The sequence below is a fragment of the Psittacula echo genome (assembly GCF_963264785.1).
Source record: "Psittacula echo genome assembly, chromosome: 26".
Classification (NCBI taxonomy): Eukaryota; Metazoa; Chordata; class Aves; order Psittaciformes; family Psittacidae; genus Psittacula; species Psittacula echo.
The window spans coordinates 992,671-1,017,946 of NC_137761.1; the positions used below are offsets into that span (position 1 = coordinate 992,671).

At 52.2% G+C, this 25,276-nt stretch overlaps 1 protein-coding gene across 1 annotated transcript in view; it reads left to right on the forward strand.

The window, feature by feature from the left end:
* Positions 1–10,341: 10,341 nt before the first annotated feature.
* The window catches only part of LOC308230245 (olfactory receptor 14A16-like), a gene marked incomplete at both ends in the record, with an annotated part of 146,020 nt that continues 131,085 nt past the window's right edge, over positions 10,342–25,276 (forward strand). The window contains one exon of the mRNA XM_080634859.1: positions 10,342–10,621. Coding sequence (XP_080490985.1) covers positions 10,342–10,621 — 280 coding nt within the window. The remainder of the gene's footprint in view (positions 10,622–25,276) is intronic.

A 25,276-nucleotide genomic window follows, 5' to 3' on the forward strand; every position in this document is an offset into this window, starting at 1 on the left:
TAGTGATTGGTTGGCATATACAGCATTGGGTACATTCCAGGTGCATCTCGGTGATTTCCCCTGCTCATATACACATCCTCCTCTCAAGGTCTCTGCTCCTAGTTCACAGACAATTTTTAGCTACAAGGTTGGCCGGCTGGTCTTCTATCTCTATGGGTTAACTTCCAGGGTTTTTCCACTGCTGGTAACTGTACACAACTGGTGTTTTTTCTCACTTTCACAGAATATGTGCTTAATTAAGCTCAGACATGGGAACATGACCTTTGCTTGCTAACCATGTCTCCACATCCCGCCAACCTCAAACAGAAAAAATGCCTCCAAATGTCCAAGATAAATCTCCCTTTTTTCAACTTAAATCCATTCCCCCTCGTCCTGTCACTGCACACCCTTCTAAAAAACCCCTCTCCAGATTTCTTGTAGGCCCTGTTTAGCTATGGGCAGATGCTAAGGTGTCTCCCTGGAGCCTTCTCTTCTCCAGGCTGCACACCTTCAGCTCTCTCAGCCTGTTTTCAGCAGAGAAGTGCTCCAGTCCTCGAAGCATCTTTTAGGCCCCTCATAAGCCCGTTATTGTAAGATCATAAGAGAACAGAGGTTGGAAGGTACCCCAGTGGGTCTCAAGTCCAACCCGTCAGGGACAATATCAGAAAAAGTGGTTCAAGGCTTGATTTACTCTGAGTTGGATACTCTCAAGGCCAGAGACTGCACAGCCTCTCTGGGTGACCTGATGCAGACCTTGCCTGAGCCTAGGGGAACAAGGTTTCCTTCTGTCCTGCCTGAACCTCTCCTCTGTCACTATCCCCCATTGCCTTTTGCCCTCCCACCAGGCACCATGATCAGGAGCCTGGCTCTGTATTCTCCATGTCCTCCTTGCCAGTACAGGCAGCCAGTCCCCAACAGCCTTCCCTTCCCAAGATCTCAGGTCCCCATCAGCCTTCCCTTCTCCAGGCTGGACAAGCCCAGCTCCCCCAGCCTCTCCCCACAGGCACCGTGCTCCAGTCCCCACCTGTCCTGAGGGCCAATTGCTAAACCCACTGCTGCTTGCCAATAGCGTTCCTGAATTGGGGATCTGAAACCTGGATGGAGTATTCCAGAGCATCCCTTCCTTTGTTCTCCTGCCATGTTCCTGGTCATACAGCCTGCCATGCTGCTGTCCTCCCTTGCTGCCAGGGCACACGCTGCCTCCTGTCCAGCTCCTGCCCACCCAAACCTTTCCCATGGGCTGCTCCCAGCCAGGCAGCCCCAGCCTGTGCCATTGCAGGGGAGCCCCCTGCAGGCACCCCTGTGTCCCCTGCTCTCCTGCCCAGGACACCCTGAGAGCTCTGCAGCCCCCCCATGCCATCCCATCTCCCCACACTAGCACAACAGCCCCGGCCCGTGGGCTCCTCAAGAGCTCTTCCTGCTCCAGGCACAGAGCAGCCATCCCAGAGCTGCAGCAGCCAGAAAGCTGATTTCATTCCCCTTCATTCCTGCCATGTGAGCACATATCACAGAGGAGAAGTTGCTGCAGGATCATTTGTTTCCCTTAAATACAAAGACAGCTTCACTGACACAGTCTTGGGTCACACAACATCAGTGGCTACTTAAGGAGGAGGAGATGAAAACTGACATTTTTATGAAGACAACATCACCACAAATTGGAACAGGAAATCAAATGTAAAGAGCCAGAAGTGCCAGAGCTGCAGCTTCCGTGTGTCTGCGAATGGCAGGAGGAGGACGTGGGTGATGGAGCTGCCGTTGGACATCTGCTGCCTCTGGGCATGGGGCACTGTCAGAGGAGAAAAAGGGCAGTGTCAGGTTAGGACAGGAGGGATGTCAGATACAAAAGTTCTATTTACACACTCACAACTGTGAACACTTTAAGGCTACAGAAGGGAGGCTCATCCTGAGTAGGTCTTGATTGTCTCTGAGGTTGTTTGGGTTCTTTGTTTTCCCAGTGTCACATCTGACAAGTGACATTTTAGGGATAAATTTACTAAGAAATATTTTGAAGGCAACTGTGAAGAGTATTGGACAGAAAAAAGGGCACAACTGTCTGTGGGTTCGTGCCTACTCAAATTGCTGCAGAGTCCATCACTCTGGTTCTCAGCTGCTCTGCACTTTCTAGAGGGACAGTCAGCTCCTTGCCCAGCAGAGCATGGCCAGCAGCCACCTCCAGTGCCAGATACCAAGAGAGCTGCCTGAACGCACCCTCCCCAGGCCTGGGCTGCACTTTCCCCCCACTCCCTGCCCATGTCTCTGCTGCCTGGAGCTGTCCCTGCCAGGAGCTGCTGCTCTGGGCCCAGCTCTGCTCCCTCTCAGTGCTCCCAGAGCCCATCCCATGGGCTGTGTGCTCAGCTCTGCCCTGCACACCCCTCCCGGCAGCAGGGCACGGCCCAGGGGCATCTCTGCCTGTGCAGGGGCTCAGGAGCAGCTCACACAAGTCCTAACAAAACTTTACCCTTGCTGATGGAGCGGATTCACCCTGGTTAGTTGAGGCATCTCCTCCTAAGTCTGTAGGCCTGGGACTGGAAGGGGACTCAGCTCCCTCCCATGAACACCACAAACCCACAGGAGGTAGGATTCCTCCTGCCTCTGGTCAGGTCTTCCTTGAAAAGGCACCTACATGAGGGAGCTTTGTCTCAGCATTAACATTGACTGGGGCCAGGAGTGACCTGTCTGGGTGCAAATCTCTGGTGACAGTTGGCATTACAGGGCTGGTCAAAGTCACATGGAAGTTATAGAGACAGGCCAAAGATACGTGCAGGCTGATATAGAGACAAGGCAATATCGTTGGGAATATTCTTGTAAGCGCTCAGAGGCATCAGGCATCAGTTGCTATCAGTGATGCCAGGTCTGTCCTTTCTGCCACCCTTTAGCTGCAGGCATTGAGTGAACACAAAGTACATCACTGCAGGGTCTTTACCCACTCCCTTGATGATTCAGCTAAGGAACAGCCCAAGCATTTTAACTGTGTGCTTGGCTACATCTGGCTTTCAGAGACAGCATCCTTTATGCACAGCGATGGGTCATAGCAAATCTCAGACAAGCTCAAACAGGAGTTTAAGAGCACCAGGATGAGATGCTCCTACTTCAGGAACAGTTAAAGAAGAAACAAGATAACACAGGACCACCACTAAATAAAGCAAGAGTACATGCAGGTAGATCTCAGATAGCCTATCTCCTCTTTGCCTCAGTTACCACCAGCAAGATCTCTCAGGACTTTGTGCTTTGAGAAGGGACCCTGGATGGGAAAGAGAAACAACCAGCACTGGATGGGGATCAAGTCAGGGGTTAGGGTCTTTGCAGACTACACCCTTACCAGTTCATGAGACCAAAGGGGCAGCATCCAAGGTGCTGAGAGAATGTTTTTCACCAAGACCTGCTGGTCTGTTGCTGTCCCAGGAGAAAATGCACTGGACTCTGTGAGGCATCATTTAAAATGCTGTTCCCTAGATCTAGCTCTGTAAGGAGAGAATTATACAGGTAGTCTCATGTCCCTTTGATGGCTGGAACCCCAAGAGATGTAGCATGGAGACAAGAAGGATGAGGAGGGTGGATGCCCCCTGCATGAAGGGGAAACTTGGATTTCTGGAGGTCCTCTGTGTGACAGGGAACAGGTTGGGTTGGCTTTTGTGATTGAGGGTCAGAGGAGTTGGTGAGAGGGACATGGTGCTCACAGTTACAAACTACTTGCTCAGGAAGGGGAAACAGAACAGGTCTTTTGTCAGCAGCTAAGGAAGCCTCCAGGCTAATGAGCAGGTACCTTTCAGGTATTTGCCCTGGCAGTCCCTGGCCATGCAAAGCAACAGGGTGAAACAGTGTGGAGGGTCTTGGCACAACCGGTTAACACAGGTGCAGGGCGGGCCAACAAGGGTGATGCTCCCCTGGAAAAGCTGCTCAGGATGTGATCATCAGTGTCAGCCTTGGCTGTCATGAGCATGCAATAGTGGGGACTCAGATGATATAGGGCATGAGGAAGGCCAGCAGCAGAGAACAGGCTCTGGACTTACTTGGGGACAATTCCAGGAGTTTCCGTGGGAAGCGGCTCTGATGGTGAAGGAGCTGGTGGAAGCACTTCCATGGGCATTGCTGGAACCCTCCAGTTTCCCAGCAGGGCCTTCGCCGCCTTCCAGTAGCCTCGATGTGCTGCCGTGGTGCCGTGGTTTAAGTCCAGTCAGTAATTCAGAACCACGTAGGTGCTCGCTCACTCCCTCCCCTTCTTCCCCCCCAACTCCTGGAGGGATGGGAAGGAGAATCGAAAAAATGTAACTCCCACAGGTTGAGATAAGAACAGTCCAGTAACTAAGGAATAACACAAACCACCGCCGCTACCACCAGTAATAATAATAGAATCATAGAATCGTAGAACCATAGAATAGTTAGGGTTGGAAAGGACCTTAAGATCATCTAGTTCAAACCCCCCTGCCGTGGGCAGGGACACCTCACACTAAACCATGTCACCCAAGGCTTTGTCCAACCTGGCCTTGAACACCGCCAGAGATGGAGCATTCACAACTTCCCTGGGCAACCCATTCCAGTGCCTCACCACCCTCTCAGTAAAGAATTTCTTCCTTAGATCCAATCTAAATTTCTCTGTTTAAGTTTTAACCCATTGCCCCTTGTCCTATCACTACAGTCCCTAATGAAGAGTCCATGTCCAGCATCCTTATAGCCCCCCTTCAGATGCTGGAAGGCTGCTGTGAGGTCTCCATGCAGCCTTCTCCAGGCTGAGCACCCCCAACTTTCTCAGCCTGTCTTCATACGGGAGGTGCTCCAGTCCCCTGATCATCCTCGTGGCCCTCCTCTGGACTTGTTCCAACAGTTCCATGTCCTTTTTATGTTGAGGACACCAGAACCGCACACAATACTCCAAGTGAGGTCTCAGGAGAGCAGAGCAGAGGGGCAGGATCACCTCCTTCGACCTGCTGGTCACACGCTTTTTGATGCAGCCCAGGATACGCTTGGCTTTCTGGGCTGCGAGCTCAAGCTGAAGCCGGCTCATGTTCATTTTCTCATTGACCAACACCCCCAAGTCTTTCTCCACAGAGCTGCTCTGGATCTCTGCTCTGCCCAACCTGTAGCTGTACCTGGGAATGCTCCAACCCAGGTGTAGGACCTTGCACTTGGCATGGTTAAACTTCATAAGCTTGGCATCAGCCCACCTCACAAGTGTGTCAAGGTCCCTCTCGATGGCATCCCTTCCCTCCAGCTTATCAAACCAGTTGCGGTGACACCCAAAATCCTGGGCTACCCCAAACCTTCCTGAAGCACCACAAGAGGAGGAAGGATCCCCAAATGGGGGTCCGGGGGCAGCCCAAAAGTGACCTGCACCCCACCATCACCCGGGCCCTCCAAAATGAACCCAGGGACCAAAATCCTGGAAGTGCCCCACCAAACACCCCCACCCCAAATGGGGATGCCCCCAGAAAGCTGCTCCCCCCAAAGCCACCAGTACCAAAATGCTCCTTGTTGTCCCCAAACCACACCCCATGGGGCATTCCAACACCCCCACCCACCCCCACGCCCCCCCGTATCAGGGGCTGGGGGAGCAGACCCAGAGTGGGAGGGTGCCTGATTTGGGGTGTCCCCCTGAAAAAGACCAAGGAGGTCTGGTGGGGGAGGGGCAGGAGCACGGGTGGCAGGGACTGGGAGCACTGGGAGGGACTGGGGAGGACTGTAAATTTGCAGATGACACCAAATCGGGTAGGAGCATTGATCTGCTGGAGGGTAGGAAGCTCTGTAAGAGGGATCTGGACAGGCTGCATCCATGGGCTGTGGCCAAAGGGATGAGGTTCCAGAAGGCAAAGTGCCGGGTCCTGCACTTGGGCCACAACAACCTCCTGCAACGCTCCAGGCTTGGGGAAGAGTGGCTGGAAACTGCTCATGGGAAAGGAGCTGGGGGTGCTGATTGATGGAGCTGAACATGAGCAGCTTGTGCCCAGTCAGCCAGGAAGCCACCAGCATCCTGGCCTGGATCAGCACCAGTGTGGCAGCAGGGCCAGGGCAGTGGTTGTGCCCTGCACTGGGCGCTGGTGAGGCTGCAGCTCCAATCCTGTGTTCAGTTCTGGGCCCCTCACTACAAGAGAGACATTGAGGTGCTGGAGCGGGGCCAGAGAAGGGCAATGGAGCTGGTGCAGGGCCTGCAGCACAGTGTGATGGGGAACGGCTGAGGGACCTGGGGGGTTCAGTCTGGAGAAGAGAAGGCTCAGAGGGGACCTTATTGGTCCCTAAAACTGCCTGACAGGAGGATGGAGCCAGGAGAGGCTGGGCTCTGCTCCCAAGGAACAAGGGATGGGACAAGAGGAAACGGCCTCAAGCTGTACAAGGGCAGGTTTAGATGGAGCTGAGGAACAATTCCCTCCCCAGAGGGTGCTCAGGCATTGGAACAGGCTGCCCAGGGCAGGGCTGGAGTCACCCTCCCTTCAAGTGTTCTAACACCATGGAGACGAGGTCCTCAGTGCCATGGGTTAGTGGTGGCCTCGGCACTGCTGGGGTAAGGGTTGGACTGGAAGAGCTTAAAGGTCTTTTCCAGGTCTTTTCCAACCTGGATGATCCTATGATTCTATGATCCCTTTCGCTGAGGCATCCGTGAACCAGTGAACCATTTTGTTGAAGCTCCCTCGTTGAAAGGGGGGTGCTCCTAAACCTGGTGAGGGTTTGAAAGGTTCTTGTAACACTGATGCCTCTGCATTTACAGGCATCTGCAGTAGTCTGGAAACTTCATTCTGTCCTTCAGGTAATTTCACTTCCTCTGCAACCCCTGGTAGGTAGGCATGCCACTTTTTGCCAGTGGGTTTGTGCAACTCCATCCTGAGGAGCAATTCCCTTTGGGATACTGTCAAGTCAATTGGATGGATTGAATGGATGGTTTGTACTGCTTGTTCTTGATCAATGTTCTCAGTGTTTTACTGCTGGGACTAAAGACAAGAGTCCCTTTTCCCACTCAGAATATCTCAGTTCAGTGTCTTTGAAAGAGGTGACTTGAACATTAATGTTCTTTTTGGTCCATCAGGGCCAATTTGAATACGTCACAGGAAGAGCCATGCTCAGCAAAACCCCATTCTACTATGAGAGGGTGGTGGGGGTGTACAGGCCAAGTGACTGGTACGGTTTTAATTCCAGTATGAGGTATTTCCTGCTTCCTCATGCTCTGGATTCCATTCCCATGGCTTTCCCTTTCATAACAGTGAGTAAAGTGGGTGAGCAATGATAGAGAATCCAGGTCCATGTTTCCTTCAGTATCCTGGAGGACCTATAAGCTGTTGTAATTGTTTCCTAGACTGGGGCATCTGCCCTTGTTCTGTTTTTCTGAAGGTGTCTGCAGGAATCCCTGCACTGCTGCTATCCACCAAGTACCCCCTGATTTGACTGGTTTCTACTTGGTTTCTGACATTCTAGCCTGTCCTGTCCTGACTGTCTAGTTTAAAGATGGGACAAACAGGCTGCCCGCAGAAGTGGTTGTGTCACTGTCCTTTGAGGTCTATAAAAGACATGGTCTAAGGGATATGCTTAATGTGTTGCCTTGCCACTGTTTGGTTAATGGTGGACTGAATGTTATTAACGGTCTTTTCCAATCTAAATAGTGCCATGATTCTACAAAATCTTGTTGTTCAGACCAAACTCTGTCTCTCATCAGAGAAATGACACTGCAGGAAGGCAGTGTGTCTGCCAGCTGAGGGAGGGAACATCAGGGCTTGCTTCAGGCTTTTTCCTATGCGGTTCCTCTGAAGCCCCAGGGATCCCTGTAGAGAGCCCAGCAGGGCAGAGGCAGAGCCACCTTGGGCTGGGCCTCTGCTGCTGAGCTGGGCCGGGCTCCTGGGAAACAGATAGATGCTGGCAAGCGGGCAGCACTGCAGAGAGACAGCTCTGGCCAGGAGCAGGGCTGGGGCACTGCCTGCAGGCACCCAGGGGAGACCTGCGAGCCTCAGAGAGCTTAAAGGCACTTGGCAGTGGAGGATGCTGAGAGCTCCCTGCAGGAGAAACCTTCCCAGCCCTGTGCATGGTAAGGCTCTGGGTGCAGGGCAATGCAGCCGCAGTTCCTGGAGGGATCTGCTCAAGCTGCTGCCTCAGACAGTTTATGGGATCTGTCAGGAGGACTCTCTTGGTTTCTCTGTGTAGATAAGGAGCAGGATGTGCTGCAGAGCAGGGCTTCTCTCTGCACCATGCGAGGGACAGGACAAGGCAGGTCCCTTGTCCCGGGGCTGGCTGCAGGCTGTGAATGTGGGTGTGCAGCCAGGGGTGCCCAGTGCTGTCCTTGCGAGCAGGGTGCCTGCAGCCCAGGGGCTGTGTGTAGGGGCAGGGACTCTGCTGCCTGCCAGGGTCAGCACTCAGCCTGCCCAGGAGCTGCCCAGGAGCTCCCCACGTTGATAGTGGAGAAGCTGTTGGGGAAGGAACAACCCCTGGCAGGGAAGGAAAAGTGTTCTTGTGCAGTGGAGAGGGTGCTGTGTGGGTCAGGGCTGCTCAGAGCTCCACATCACTCTGAGCACGTTTGCAGAGGGTCCTTCTGAAAGACACTGAGGCAGTGATTGCCTGATAGGGAAGGATCCTGACCTCTGATGTTTTTCACTCTTGGTGGCCAGGTTGGGCAGTGGGAGCTGGGAATTTACTTTGGAGAAGGCACCGAGAGTCTTGTCAGGACTTTTGTGAGCTGCTCCTGAGCCCCTGTGCAGGCAGAGATGCCCCTGGGCAGAGCCCTGCTGCCGGGAGGGGTGTGCAGGGCAGAGCTGAGCACACAGCCCATGGGATGGGCTCTGGGAGCACTGAGAGGGAGCAGAGCTGGGCCCAGAGCAGCAGCTCCTGGCAGGGACAGCTCCAGGCAGCAGAGACATGGGCAGGGAGTGGGGGCAAAGTGCAGCCCAGGCCTGGGGAGGGTGCATTCAGGCAGCTCTCTTGGTGTCTGGCACTGGAGGTGGCTGCTGGCCATGCTCTGCTGGGCAAGGAGCTGACTGCCTCTCAGAACATCTCCTCTGCACTTCCCTGTCTGCTCTGCCTGTCCTGCTGGGCTTGTGACCTGCCCCCAGACAGGCACAGCTCTCCCATGGGGTCCTTGGGAGTGCGGAGTCTTCCCTTGGTGTCGGCACTCTGTGCTCTGAGTTCTTTACTTCTGCTTCCAAGGGTTGTGTCCTGCTCTGTGTGTCACAGCTGCACCCTGGGATGCGAGGGAGAAGTTCTGCCCTTTGCAACAGCAGGGCTCCCTACCTGGCACCAGAGTCCAGTTGTTCTTTATCTCATTCTTTCTCCTTTTATTCTATTTATCTGTATGTGGAGTAATACTTGCGCTATCACAAGGACAAGTGCAGGGTGTCGTGGTTTAAGCCCAGGCCATAAATTAGAACCACGAAGTCTACTTCCCACCTCCAGCCTTTCTTCCCCCCCCCCCCCACTCCTGGAGGTGCGGGGAGGAGAATAGAAAGAATGCAACTCCCACGGGTTGAGATAAGCACAGTTTAGTAACTAAGGTATAACACAAATCACTACTGCTGCCACCAATAATAATAATGATAAAGGAAATAACAAGGGAAGAGGATACAACACCTTACCACCCGCCGACCGATAACTCGCCCTCCACCCAGCCAAGTTCCTGCCCTTCTGAGTAACTCTCAGTTACATCCCGGGCATGACGTGCTGTAGTATGGAATACCTCTTTGGCTAGTTTGGGTCAGGTGTCCCGTCCCCGCTTCCTCCCGGCTTCCCCTCCTCCCTGGCACAGCATGAGACTCACAAAGTCCTTGGTCAGGGTAAACATCAGTGTTATCAGCTCTGTTCCCAGGCCGAAAGTCAAAAACACAGCGCTGCACCAGGTACGAAGAAGGAGAAGAAATGACTGCTCCTGCTAAACCAGGACACAGGGCAGCTGGAAACAAGAGTGATGGAGTCTGCAGCTCTCCAGACTATGCACTCATCCACGGGCTGCTGAGCCCTTTCATCTCTCCTGTCCGAATACTGACCACGGGTTCAGTTACAAAAATTAGGATTTCTGCACCTCAAATAGCACTTGTCAGCTGAGAAATTCCTGAGAAAATCCTGATAAAGTCACACTGAGGCTCTGCTCTGCAGCCACAATTGTCATAGTTGTGAGTGCAGACACTGAAACTCTGTTACATCTGACATCCCTGGTGGGTATCGGAGCTTTCGCAGCGCGGCTTCATGAATCCCCTGCAGTGATACTGAGCTGAGTCCTTGGAGCCACATTGCTTCTGCCAGCACACTTAGCCAGCAGCACCAGGAAAGGGAAAATGCATTTGAACTTGAGGGGATGGTGGAAATCTTGTGGGAAATGAACTGGTTTTATCCTGAGAAGTCTCCTGTAACCTGTCCCTGCCTTTTCCTCCTGTGACAGTGCCCCATGCCCAGAGGCAGCAGATGTCCAACGGCAGCTCCATCACCCACTTCCTCCTCCTGCCATTCTCAGACACGCGGGAGCTGCAGCTCTGGCACTTCTGGCTCTTCCTGGGCATCTTCCTGGCTGCGCTGCTGGGCAACGGCCTCATCATCACCAGCACAGCCTGCGACCAGCACCTCCACACCCCCATGTACTTCTTCCTCCTCAACCTCTCCCTGCTGGACCTGGGCTGCATCTCCACCACTGTCCCCAAATCCATGGCCAATTCCCTCTGGGACACCAGGGCCATCTCCTACACAGGTTGTGCTGCACAGCTCTTTTTCCTTGTCTTCTTCTATTCAGCAGAGTTTTATCTCCTCACTCTCATGTCCTACGACCGCTACGTGGCCATCTGCAAGCCCCTGCACTACAGGAGCCTCCTGGGCAGCAGAGCTTGTGTCCACATGGCAGCAGCTGCCTGGGGCGCTGGGTTTCTCACTGCTCTGCTGCACACAGCCAATACATGTTCACGCTCCCTCTGCTGAGGCAATGCAGGAGTGGGTTTAGCAATGGGCCCCCAGGACAGGCAGGGACTGGAGCACGGTGCCTGTGTGGAGAGGCTGGAGGAGCTGGGCTTGTCTAGTCCAGAGAAGGGAAGGCTGATGGGGACCTGAGAGCTTGGGAAGAGAAGGCTGTCAAGAACTGAACCACTTGCTCTGACCCTGTTCCTAACGGGTTGGACTTCAGAAATCCTGGTGTCCCTTCCAACCTCTGTTCTCTTTTAATCCTACAATGATGGGCTCCAGAAAGTCCTTACTAAGCCCATACCTAAACAGGGCCTACAAGAAATCTGGAGAGGAGTTTTTTACAAAGGTCTGCAATGATAAGGGGGAACTGCTTGAAGATGAAAGAGGGAAGATTTAGATCAGACATTAGGAAGGAATTCCTCACTGTGAAGGTGCTGAGGTGCTGGCGCAGGGCGCCCAGTGAAGCTGTGCCTGCCCCATCCCTGGTTTCAGGCCAGGCTGGACAGGGCTTGGAGCAAGCTGCTCTAGTGGACCTCTCTAAAACACCTCCATAACACTCAGAAACACCCCTGAAACATCTCAAAAAACCCCTAAACCACCTCTGCAACTTCCGATGGACACCCTAAAACATCCCCAGAGCCCCCAAAACACCACTGCAACCCCCAAACTCCTCATGTCCTTGTCACCTCCCTGCTTTGAGACTATGGCCTAACACAAACCCTAACCCATGACTATAAATGCTATTCATGACCAGAACCCCTGTTCCTGACCCAAAGTCAAATCTAACCTTCACTTCTTTTTATAAGAAGCTATACTATAATGCAAATAAAAGTATTATCTATTATAATAATAGAATTGATTCTATATCTATATGACCATTATAAATTATACACTCTAATATAAATGCTTTTCAGTCCAGTGGGCCCATGGCACCTCAGGCCACAGAAACTGGAGGGAGTCACCAAGAAGGGCCACATTGCTGCTTGGGTCAGCCTGGGTATCACTCAGTGGGTGCTGAGCAATTGTGTTGAGCATCACTGCTTGCTAGGGGAGCTTTCTTTCCCCTTTTGGTTCTGTATCTCTCCCCTTGTTGTTTCCATTCTTATCAATAACAATAACACTAATATTACATTGTGCTTGATTTCAGTTCCTGACCTGTTCTCATCTCCCCCTGCGGGTTTCGCACTGTTCCCATTCTCCTCCATCCCACCCGGGTGCTGAGCAAGCGGCTGCTGGTGCTGAGTTTCTGGCTGGGGTTCAACACTGCCCCTGTCCTGGCCCCTTTGCTGTGGCAGCAGGGGCTGGACGTTTGCACTCTTGGAGCTGGGCTCTTTGTATGGGCACGCAGCTGGAAGCAGCATTCCTTGGCTCAGGAAGCGCAGCTCCCGAGTGTTGCTGGGGCTGGGGCAGTGCTTGCCAAGGGCAGGGGAGGCCCAGCAACAGCTCCTGTCCTGGCCCTGTTGCTGGGGGAGCAGAGGGGCTCCCGCGGGCATTGCCGCAGTCAGGATTGCGCAGGTGTGCCCAGAGCCCACCAGCTCCTTCCCACCTTGCGCAATGCCCGCTGGGCTTCTGGGCTGTGCCTGCGCCTGCCAGGGCCTTTGTCACCTTCCAGAATGCATTGGCAGAGCCCAGCAGAGCACTGGAGCCTTGCGCAATGCCCGGCACTGGCCTGACCTTTCCCAGAGCCCACCAGCACCGCTCCTGCCTTCCGCAATGCCCGGGGGGCTTGCGTGGGCCTTGCCGGAGCCAGGCAGGTCCGCTTGTGCTGAGCTCCCAGGGACAGCACCAGCAGCTGCACTGCCCAGGGGCTGCTCCTGCCCTGACACCTTCTCAGCACCTCTGACACCAGCAGCTCCTGCACACAGAAGGCTCCTGCTTCGCCCCCAGCACCTCTGCAGGCAGAGCTCAGCTCCAAGCACATGAACAAGCCCAGCGCCTCCTCCTCACCCATCCCCTGCTCCTACAGCTGGGATGGCACCAGCACATCTCCTGACAGCTTCTCCTCCCTTTAGAGCACGCACCCACCATGTGTTTCAAGCCAACACTAAAACAGGATTGCAAAGTCAAAGAACACGTACCTGGATGCGCAGGGCAGCCACGGGAGATGCAGCCTCCCAAGGGAGGGGTCTCCTCTGCACTGGTTCCTGCAGGGCTCTGGCTCCTTAAATAGCCCACCCTCAGTGTGGGGGCCCTGTCACAATGGGCGTCTCCACAGCGACCACCACAGCTTTGTGATGGCGGCAGCATCGTGCCCATGGCACTGGGCACCCAGGGGTGCTCAGGGAGTGGCCATGGGGGGACCAGCCTCTGCCCTCTGCTGCCAGAGCCGCAGAGTCAGTCTCAGTAAAAGACAAACCTCAAGCCCTGCAACAGCCATGCTGGGCTCCCCTGCACCTCGCACGCTTGCAGCATCCTTCATCCCACAACCCCACAAGAATGAAATGGCTCCATCCCACCAAATGCTTCCTTTTACTTCAGTCTGCATGGAAAACAAACCAGATTCCTGCGTTCCTTACACTGTGCACTATTAGCAACTGTGAGCACAAATCCCACTGACTCAACACGCATTCCCACGGCCAGACACGACAGCGCAGACCGCCGGGGCCAGCCCCCACCCTGCCCCAGCCCCAGACAAGACTCCGCTGTGGAAAAGCAACCCTCAGCTGCAGACTGAGAATCAGCCCTTGCCAGGGAAACGGCAGCGACCACAACTATGGCCACAGAGAGCTGGGGAGCAGGAGCCGCTCCGCACCTCCGCCAGGCTGCTGACAGGAACGCTACAGACCTGGGACGGGCACGGGACGCACACGGAGGGAAGGACTCACATGGAAAACCTGGCAATCAGCAGCTGAAGGAGCAAGGGGGGGGTCGGAAACCCGCAGGAATTAGAGAGAGAAATAACTCACCCACCAGCCAGAGCTCTTTAAAAATACGAGAACAAAGTCACGAAAAGAAGTGAAAACCCAAACCTGGAGCAACAACAGAAAAGGTAAAACCTTCTATCACTAAAATCACTATGAAGATCTGTACAGCAAACTTTGCTGCTGTAGAGCTGTTGTGGTTTAAAAAGGGACAGAGCATAAAACTAGACAGGAGAGAGGATAATGCTAACCAGCAGTGATGCCCAATGCAATTGCTCAGTACCCACTGAGCGATACAAAGCCTGACCCAATCCCATCCCTTCAGGGTGACTGCCCCAGTTTCTACCCTGGGCTTGACGTGCTGTGGGATGGAATACCCCTTTGGCTAGTTTGGTTCAGGGGTCCTATCTGCTTCCTCCTGGCTTTTTGTGCCCCTCCTCACTAAAGAGCATGAGAGACTGAAAAGTCCTTGATTAGGGTAAGTGCTACTGAGCAACAACTAAAGCATCAGTGTGTTACCAGCATTATTGCCAGAATAATGCGAGAACACAGCACTGCACCAGCCACAGGAAAGAGAATTAAATCTATCCCAGCCAAAATGCCACCCAGGGGGCTGGGAGCTCAACCCCGATGTCAGCATCAGCCCCGCTGCCTACCCAGGGGATGGGAGCTCAGCCCTGAGGCCAGCACCAGGCTCGCTGCCTGACCAGGCAGCCATGAAACCCTTCACACCAAAGAACTGCTCCAGTTCCTAAGACAAGCCAGGGCTGCAGCAACCGGAGGAACTGTGGGTGCCCCTGGAACAGGGACTCCCAGGCAGAGGTTGGAAGCTCCCCACGAACCCTTGGGCCATCGTGGAGGGTTGATGCACCTGGGCATGCTGGCGCTGCCACTGCAGAAGGTCCCTCCTCTTGGATGCTGCCCAATGATGCTGCAGGTGCTGCTTTGGGAAGTTCTCAGAGTCGTCTCTGCAAAGTGACTGCCGTGGGGAGTCACTGCATGCAATATAAGCAGTGGGAGCCATGATGTCATAGTGCATGGCAGGTGACATCACAGTGTGTGGCAGGTGATGTCACAGTGTGTCAGAGCAGCCCTGCTGCCTGTCCAGGCACCAAGACAGGAACCAGGATAGAAGCTGTTCTTGCCTCCTCCACCCATAGCTTGAGTTCCAAGGAGCAGTTGTCATCTCCGAGTGCCTCTGGTGAAGGGTTCCGTGGGGTTTCGTGGCCTCGCACACCTGAACATGGTGTGTTTCAGAATCAGCCACCCCTGTGGTCCCATGTCTCTATGGTCATTGTGATGTCTGTGTCCCCATGGTCCCCATGTGACCCACCATGTCCCTATGGGCACCCTGTCACTAGTGCGTCCCTGTGGTCACTGTGTTGTAACCTTAAATCTTAAACTAACAATAGTGTGTGTGCCTTTAGCATAGTAGAATAGACCAAACTGTTCTAACTTACTCACGTGTAGAGAGAAAGGAATGTTTGGCTGCTGGGGGAAGGAACATCATGGGACTGATAACAGCTAAGGAGACAGTAAATAAGACCAAGGATGCCAGCCTTCAAGACAGCAGAGTGGCACCCAGCGTGGAGTGAGACTGGAACAGAGCAGAAGCAAGGACATACCAACTGCTAACTGGGCACTCGGGCCTTGGGAGCGTGCGCAAGCACTGAGGTCACTCAGTAAACACAGTGAGGAAGACTATCGGTGCCCACCAAAGACTCCCACTCAGCAAGAAAGTGCATGCGTAACTAGGATGCAAGTATTATAACTAGTTCCTGGAAAAGCTGTGAATATGCATGACTATGCTAAATATAGAGCTGCTGTTGGCAAGTACCGGGTGTGCTCACCTTTGTGAAACGATTCACGTGTGCGCCCAGCGCTGCAATAAAGAATGCTCCTTTCTGAAACTCCAAATTGAGCCTTAGAGAGTTTCTCTGACCGACTTTGATGGTAACAATTTGGAGCCTGAACAGGGACACTCAGCTGTGTTTCCCACGGATCTGGGGAGTCTCTGGGACCTTCACGCCAGCATCAGGGGTGTTTGCCTGAAAGGAACCCCAGTTCCCAGAACCAATCTCGGGACCTCAGTGAGACCCTGATTTAATTTCTTTAAAAAGGCATTCTTTTTGGTCCCTTTCCACGTAAGGCACAGAGGGATGCCCTGCGCGGAGGTTAAAAGGCAGTTTAGTTTTGGTCATCTGGATTTTGGTATTTGGTGGAGGTCAGGATCATGGGTACCACTGCCTCCAAAGGGGGGATCCTGAAAAGGTCCCCCTTGGGTTGCATTTTGCAACAGTCCCAGTGGAGGTCAGGACCACTGTCTCCACAGAGGGGGTTGAAGAAACCCAATTGGGTTGCATTTCACAACACTGGAAACAAATCGGTGAACCCCCGGGGGGTTCGGTCACTGGGGAGACTTTGGAACAAAGTGGTGGACCCCCGAGGGGTTCGGTTACTCGGGAGACTCTGGTAAAATACTGTTCTCATTGGTGGATGTTATTCTTAAGATGAGAAGGAATTTGGGATGAAGTAGCTTATGCAGAAATGTGTTTCACTTTGAGAAATCATCTGGAACGGCAAAAGGATTGCAGTTTTAATTTTGCACAGCAGGACCTGTCTGTATTGTCTTGGAGAAAGACAGTGAAATTAGCTTAAACGCTGTTGCTCTTTGTGTACCATAGAGTGGTTATGCACTATATTTTTGAGGAATGCGGAGGAGGATTTGGAATTGATGGCAGCCCTCTGGAAAAGAGGTACTGTGAATAATGGGGCTGAAGTTGCTGACAATGAGAATCAAGCACAAGCACCAGCACACGCACCAGAGATATTGGGGCGGGGGGGGGGTTGGCTGAAGGATTTTGCCCAACACCAGGGCAAACTAGGGGAAAATGAGGGGAAACTGTGATTGCACCTCTAAGTCAAGCTGTGTGTAATGATTGTCTGCTCATAATGAAGATTCCCTTTACTATTATAGATTTGAAGAGTTGGAAACAAGTGGCTGGTAATTATGCATCATGCTTTCTCAGAGTTTCCAGAGTTTTTCACAAATATGATTATTCGTAAGGCTCAGACCACAGTACAGCAACAAACAACAGCAGGCACAGCGACAGGTACAGTGAATCTTCACATACCTACCCCCAATCCTAACTGGGACCCTAATCGGGACAGGCAAGATTTGAAACAATATCGGAGGTGGATTTTATTCAGCATTAGGAATACGATCCCCAAGGCAGTGAGCTGGTCTAAGCTATATAAAATAAAGAAAGATGTAAATGAAACACCTTCTGGATTTGTGGGAAGATTAAAAGATGTGATGCATAAATATGCTACTATTGATCCTGCAGCAGAGGAAAGAAAGAAAGAGTTAGGCCATTTAACAAAAAGTCAATCCACAGAAGACATAAGGAAAAAGGTACAAAATCTTCACGGGGAGGACCAATGTGATTTGGTAAAAATAATGGATGTGGCCTTGGAGACTTATCACAATCGGACCACTATTGCTCTGGTGCAAGTTCTCTGAAATGGTTCAAGTGGTTCAATAGTACTGGGGAGGGCTTTCAATCCATGATTATTAATATAGGTATTATTAATAGAATTCATATAATTATTAATATAATACAACATTGTGTTTTGTTGGTTATAGTGTGTCAGGTATCAACTAGGAATTTGTTAATGTATATGTGGAGCCATAAGATAAGCTCCAGAGTAAAACTGGAATCTTTAGGAGAAAAAAAAAGAGAGAAAAATTGCTGCCTGTAGCTATCTCACAAGAAACCAGGAAAGGGGGGAGTGGCCCAGGAGGAGAAGAAACAAGGATTGCATGGAAAGGTTTGTGAACAGATTCCACAGGTTGCACTCAAAGGGAAAATGCCCTCAGAATCAAAAGAAACACTGGAGATTTAGTGGACCATCAGGACAGGAAGAGAGAATGATTCCTTTAGATGAAGATTGAGGAGGAGCGGGGGAAGATTCGAATCCCTCCCCAGCAGAGCCCCTGGCTACAGTTAGGTTGGGGAATGAGAAGGTAAAATTCCTTCTAGAAACAGAAGCTACTTATTCTGTTATAGATACTTGTAAAGGGCAATTAAGCAAACAAACCGCTGCAGGCATTGGTGCCACAGGTGGACAGGAACCCGGCCTTCCTTTACATTTGAGAAACTGGCAAACAGAGGTTGAGCCATCAAGTTCTTTGCATGCCCGAGTGCCCTATGCTGGTATTGGATAGGGATTTACTGAGTAAATTACATGCATCCATTAGGGTTAAAGAAAGAAAATTCAGGTCCGTGTTCGTAATGAAAAAAAAAAAAGCTGCAGAGGTAAGAGTTTTTGTTACAGAAACCAGGCACTGAGCCGGATATCCCAGAGGAAGTGGGTATATCCGCAAGTATGGGCTGCCGAAGCACAAGGACCATCACAAGATGCAGGAGCAGTAACTATTCCTCTATGACAAGAGGACGTCGACTTGAAAGTATCAAACCGTTTGTAGCAGCAGTGGTTTTGACAACAGATCCAGAAGCAAGAGAGCTGACTCACAACTGTTTACAGACCATAACATAATAGAGCTAAACCAAACATAATAGAGGCTAAAGCCCTGCATTCCTCCTCCTCCAACACATCAGCACAGAAAGCTGATCTGATGGTGCTACTGAGACTTCTGAAATTGTCAGAAAGTCAAAATTTGCTTTTGAGGCACATCAGTTTGATAACACTCCAGAGAATATTGGTAATCACATTGCTGACAAAGCAGCTGAAGAAGCTGTGGGTGGGGACCTTTCATTACTATTGCCTCATAAGTATCAGAGCTTGGGTAATGAAGTTCCAAGTTATCAAACAGAGGATGGGAAATTACCTATTCTTAGGAGCCAAGAAGCCCGATGAAGGATGGTGGGTTACACACATGCCTCCTGCACACAGAAAGCTCCTGCTTTGCACCCACCATGTGTTTCAAGGCAACACTAAAAGAGGATGGCAAAGTCAAAGAACACGTACCTGGATGCGCAGGGCAGGCACGGGAGATGCAGCCTCCCGAGGGAGGGGTCTCCTCTGCACTGGTTACTGCAGGGCTCTGGCTCCTTCAATAGCCCACGCTCAGCGTGGGGGCCCCGTCACAATGGGCGTCTCCACAGCGACCACCACGGCTTTGTGATGGCCGCAGCATCGTGCCCATGGCACTGGGCACCCAGGGGTGCTCCGGGAGTAGCTGCGGGAGGTCCAGCCTCAGCCCAGCTGGCTCGGGGAGGTCCGAGCACAGCATGTAGCATATAGCAAGGCACAGCATGTCATAGAACAGCAGAGCATAGCATAGCTATGGAGGACCCACTGCCCTGACACCTCAGTATCTTTACCAAGTCTTGGGAAACGGGAGAGGTGCCTGAGGACTGGAGGAAAGCAAATGTCACTCCAGTCTTCAAAAAGGGCAAGAAGGAGGACCCGGGTAACTATAGACCGGTCAGCCTCACCTCCATCCCTGGGAAAGTGATGGAACACCTTATCCTTGATGCCATCTTAAGGCATGTCAAGGATAAGAGGGTTATGAGGGGCAGTCAACATGGCTTTACCAAGGGGAAGTCATGCTTGACCAACCTCATAGCCTTTTATGAGGAAATAACATTGTGGATGGATGATGGCAGAGCGGTGGATGTGGTCTACCTTGACTTCAGCAAAGCATTTGACACAGTCTCCCACAGCATCCTCATAGCTAAATTGAGGAAGTGTGGCCTGGATGATCAGGTAGTGAGATGGACTGCGAACTGGCTGAAGGACAGAAGCCAGAGAGTTGTAGTCTATGGGGCGGAGTCCAGTTGGAGGCCTGTATCTAGTGGAGTGCCTCAAGGGTCAGTATTGGGACCAGTATTATTTAATATATTCATCAATGATTTAGATGAGGGAATTGAGTGTACTGTCAGCAAGTTTGCTGATGACACTAAGCTGGGAGGAGTGGCTGACACGCCAGAAGGCTGTGCTGCCATCCAGCGAGACCTGGACAGGCTGGAGAGTTGGGCAGGGAGAAACTTGATGAAATATAACAAGGGAAAGTGTAGAGTCCTGCATCTGGGCAGGAACAACCCCAGGTTCCAGTATAGGTTGGGGAACGACCTGTTAGAGAGCAGTGTAGGGGAGAGGGACCTGGGGGTCCTAGTGGATGGCAGGATGACCATGAGCCAACACTGTGCCCTTGTGGCCAAGAAGGCCAATGGCATCCTGGGGTGTATTAGAAGGGGGGTGGTCAGTAGGTCGAGAGAGGTCCTCCTTCCCCTCTACTCTGCCCTGGTGAGACCGCATCTGGAATATTGTGTCCAGTTCTGGGCCCCTCAGTTCAAGAAGGACAGGGACCTGCTGGAGAGAGTCCAGCGCAGGGCGACAAAGATGATTAAGGGAGTGGAGCATCTCCCTTATGAGGAAAGGCTGAGGGAGCTGGGTCTCTATAGTTTGGAGAAGAGGAGACTGCGGGGGGACCTTATTAGTGTATATAAATATATAAAGGGGGAGTGTCACGAGGATGGAGCCAGGCTCTTCTCAATGGCTAACAATGATAAGACAAGGGGTAATGGGTATAAACTGGAACACAAGAGGTTCCACTTAAACTTGAGAAGAAACTTCTTCTCAGTGAGGGTGACAGAACACTGGAACAGGCTGCCCAGGGAGGTTGTGGAGTCTCCTTCTCTGGAGACATTCAAAACCCGCCTGGACACATTCCTGTGTAATCTTATCTAGGTGTTCCTGCCCTGGCAGGGGGATTGGACTAGATGATCTTCTGAGGTCCCTTCCAATCTCTAACATACTGTGATACTGTGATACTGTGAAGTGAACTCACCCCCCAGCCAGCACTGCGAATCATCGGGGCCCAGGTTCTGGGGGGACGCCGGCTCAGGCAGTCGGCTGTGTCCCATCTGCCTTCACAAACTGACACTACAATCTGCAAGGGTGTCCCAGACATACTGGGGAACCCCAAATGTGGTTTTACACAGGGATCTCACACCCTTCAAACGGTCACGTACCACACACTTGGACTGAGCACTAGCACCCTTACTACCAATTACTAGTCCTAGTCAAACTCTGCCAGGCGCTCATGCTGCTTCTGTTGCAGTCCTGCTCTTGTCTATTGAGGCAGATGCCCCTGGACCAGTCCTGCAAGAGATACTGATTAATGGTGTGCGGGACAGTGGGAGGGTTTCAAAGACATGCTGGAGGGGCTGGGATTCTGCCATTATTTCTGCTGTGCTGCAATACCCCTTCTCCTTCACAGACAGCTCTAAGATACCCTAAAGAAAAGGCCAAGTTCCAGGGCTGGGATGAAGCTTCCAGAAAAAATCCACTACCTCATCACTTTACAGTGCACATATAAATATATAGAGACACATGTATAAATAAAAGACCTATGAATACTTTAAAGACTGGTTGATCTAGTAGTTAGAGGAAGAGAATTTTCATCACATGCCTTGTGGGTCCCACCAACCAGGGTCCCAAACACCAGTGACAGGGTGACGATATGCAGCAAAGATGCCATCCCAGGGGGATCAGTCTCCTGAGAGGGGGGAGGAAATAACAACCCAAAAGTGAAACAGCCTGAAGCAAGCACTGATGTTCCTTCCCTCAGCTGGCAGACACACTGCCTTCCTGCAGTGTCATTGCTCTGCTGAGAGACAGAGTTAAGGCTGAAAATCAACTTTTCTTAGAATCACAGAATCATTGCATTTGAAAAGACCCTTGAGAACATCGAGTCCAGCCATTAACCTGTCCCGAACAAGCCCACACGCTGACCATGACAACATCCCTGTGGGATACCCTGTTTGGATGGTCACCAACAGCAACTGGAAGCAAGTCAAATTTTACAGCCTACCATAATTTCACTCATTTCTATTCTATCCTGTTTGTTGTTAAACATTCTGCTCTACATTAGAGCATGGAAATCAGCTGGACAAGTTACCTTACTGCAGAAACCCCCTCGCATAGATCATGGGACTTAAACACATTTAACAATCTCTTAATAACTGAGTACAACAACCAAACATTTCCCTCCATTTGTAACTGGAATTCAGCACTACTCTGTTTGGAGGCACAGAGACAAGAGGTGACCTTACCACTCTGTGAGAAGGATGGATTAAGGGAGACCTTTGTTGCTTTTTCTCCAGGACACAGGGGAGGAGGGAATGAAATATTACCTTTAATAACAAAAATACATTCCAATTACCACGGAAAATATGGAACAATTCCTTTTGGGGTTAGATCTGTAGGGTAGAATTTATCTCCAAAGCAACTCAACCATGTACCAAGGAAACAGGCAGGTAATTTTCAGCTGTACCTGCAGTGCCCTGCTGGGAACTGCACAGCTGGGGACTCCAGAAATAGCTGGGATTTTTTCTCCCAAGAAATCCACCAGTGACAGGAAGGAAACACACACTCTTCTCTGTGACACCAGGGGTCACTGCTTCAGCTGAGCTCTAATCCCTTTTCAGAATCACACCAACCCACTGTGCATTCAGCACACCAGTAGCTTTTATCAAAACCTGGCCTGCCTGGAACACTTCAGTTGTAGAGGCACTAAATATTTATGTACACGCTTGGGAGGGACCTTAAAGCTCATCCAGTTCCAACCCCTGCCACAGGCAGGGACACCTTCCACTAGAGCAGCTTGCGCCAAGCCCCTGTGTCCAACCTGGCCTTGAACGCTGCCAGGGATGGGGCAGCCACAGCTCCTCTGGGCACCCTGTGCCAGCGCCTCAGCACCCTCACAGGGAAGACCTTCTGCCTAAGAGCTCATCTCAGTCTCCCCTTTGTTAGGTTAAAGCCATTCCCCTTGTCCTGTCCCTACAGGCCCTTGTAAAAAGCCCCTCTCCAGATTTCTTGTAGGCTTTTTTAGGTATGGGCTTAGTAAGCTCTCCCTGGAGCTTCCTCTTCTCCAGCCTGAACACCCCCAGCTCAAATACAATGCCAGACCCCCATTGACACAAAATCTGTGGGTCAGACAAGGTACATGTATATGTAAGTAGCAGGGGATGAAAACTGACATGTCTTTGAAGACAGAAACATCACAAGTGGAAAAAAACGCAACTGCAAACCAGCAAAGACAGACATGGCCTGTCATGACCTACACTTGGAGCCCTCTGCATAGGAAAGCAGGCAGTGTATGGCTCCTGAAACACATCCACGCACCAGCTAACTCAGAGCATCCTTGGGCTCCCTGGGGCTCCAGGGGAACACGATGGGAAACAGCCCGAAGCAAGCCCTGATGTTCCCTCCCTCAGCTGGCAGACACACTGCCTTCCTGCAGTGTCATTTCTCTGATGAGAGACAGAGTTTGATCTGAACAACGAGATTTTGTAGAATCATGGAACCATTTAGGTTGGAAAAGACCCTTAAGAATAACGAGTCCAGCATTAACCAAACACTGGCAAGTCAACACATTAACCACGTCCCTTAGAACATGTCTTTTATATACCTCCAGGGATGGTGACAACAACCACTTCAGCGGGCAGCCTGTTTCTTGTCCCATCATCAAAGAGGACAGGCAGGACAGGCCAGGCTGGGATCTCCTTTACCCCTGCTGAAGGAAGGGATTCAGCCCCGTCAGTTGAGGCACCTTATCCTGGGGTTGTAGCCCTGGGGCTAGAAGGGGACTCAGCTCCATCCCATGAACACCACAAACCCACAGGAGGAGGTCTCACTTCCTCAGAAGGTGAAAATGTACCATTCTAGAGATGATGTCTTAATCAGAGGAGATTCCCCCACAGAGGCAGAGGAAGCAGCAACAGCGTGTGGGAAGCACCACGTGATGTCAAAGTTCCACCTGAGCAATGACAGAAACCAAGTAGAAACCCGCAGATCAATGCTCCCACCCAACTTGGTGTTGGCTGAAAATTTACACATACCAGTATGAAGCAGCATGGACCAGTCTGCACCAATACAGAACAACATAGGCCATTATGACCCCAGATACTGCCAGGGTTTCAATGTCCCAGTGCTCCCAGTCCCTGCCGCAGGTCTTCCTGCTTGCAGCTGTGCTCAACTCCCAGTCCCTCCCAATGCTCCCACTACCTGCTGCAGGTGCTTCCAGTCCCTCTCAGTCCTTCCCAGTCCCTCCCAGTCCCTCCCAGTCCCTCCCAGTGCTCTCAGTTCCTGCCACACGTGCTCCTGCTCATCCCCCACATGACCTTCTTGCTGGTGGTCTTTTGGGGGACCCCAAATTAGGCACCCCCAACTCTGGGGCTGCCCTCCCCGGCTCCCTGATACCAGAGTGGGGGGAGTAGGGGTGCCCCATGGGATATGGTTTGGGGGCAACAAGGAGCAATTTGGGGCTGAGTGGCTTTGGTGGGGGAGCAGCTTTCTAGGGGAACCCCCAGTTGGGGGTGGGTTGTTTGGTGGGGCGCCTCCAGAATTTTTGGTCCATGGGTTCATTTGGCAGGGCCCGTGGTGATGGTGGGGTGCAGTTCACTTTGGGGGTGCTACAGGCCTTCCATTTGGGGGTCCTGCCTGCTTGTCTGTTGCTTCAAGGAGATTTGGGGTTCCCCAGGATTTTGGGAGCACCACAATTGCTTTGGGTATCTCTAGGGCCCTTTGGGGGGGCAGCATTGTTTTGGGGTGCCCCTTTATTGGGGTGCCACTTTTGGAGGATCCACCCTGTCTGACCCCCTGAATTCACTGCTGAACCCAAAGCAATGTTGGGGTGCCCCCAGTAGATTTGAAGTCCCACAGCATTTTGGGGGACCCCAGGGCAGGTGCTGGGGGGACCCCACTTTTCAGACCTCTCCTTTTTCAGGGAACTCCTGGCTGCTGTGCTGAGCCAGGGTGGATTTGGAGCTGCAGAGTTTGGGTTTGGGGGGATTTGGGGCTCCCCACTGGGATTTTGGGGTGCAGGGGGCTGGGTTTGGGGGTACCGGGTTCTGGGGTCCCACCTGGCTGCAGGTGCTTGTGCAGAGCCAAGAGCCTCTTGAGGTGCGTCTTGTGCAGCCTCTTCAGGTCCTGGCGCTGCTGCTGCAGCAGCTTCACGTCAGCCTCGTGCTGCTGCAGCTCCTGCAGCTACTGTGGAGACCTATGCGGGGAGGGGGGGTGGTGTGTGTAGGGGCAAAAGCTCTGCGGGGGCAGAAATCTGGGGGACCCCCATGTCCCTCAGTGGAGGCACCTTTGTCCCTCGGGACCCTGAGTCTCATCAGATGCCCTGTGTTTCCCCATGGCAGAAAGTAGGAAGAATTTGAGGGTTCAGGGGAAGATTTGGGGATTCAGGGGAGTTTTGGGGTTTGGGGAGGTCCCAAAGACTCTCTGGGGTTGCAGGAATTTGGGGGAACCCCATCTCCTGAAAATGGAGAGTATATCCATCCCAGGGCACCTGGGACATCATGGGATGCTCCATGTGGTCCCTTTGCCATAAATGGGGTGAATTTGGGGCTTCAGAGGGATTTGGGGGTTCATGGGAAATTTCAGGGTTCATGGGGGGGGTTCTAAAATTCCCCATAGTGGGCACAGTAATTTGGGAGACCTCCCCATGTCCCACAACATGGTGGTGTACATCCATCCCAGGGCACCCCGAGTCTCTCCTTGGTGCCCCATGTTCCCCAGTGGAGGAGATGTGATGGAGGAAGAGAACCTGG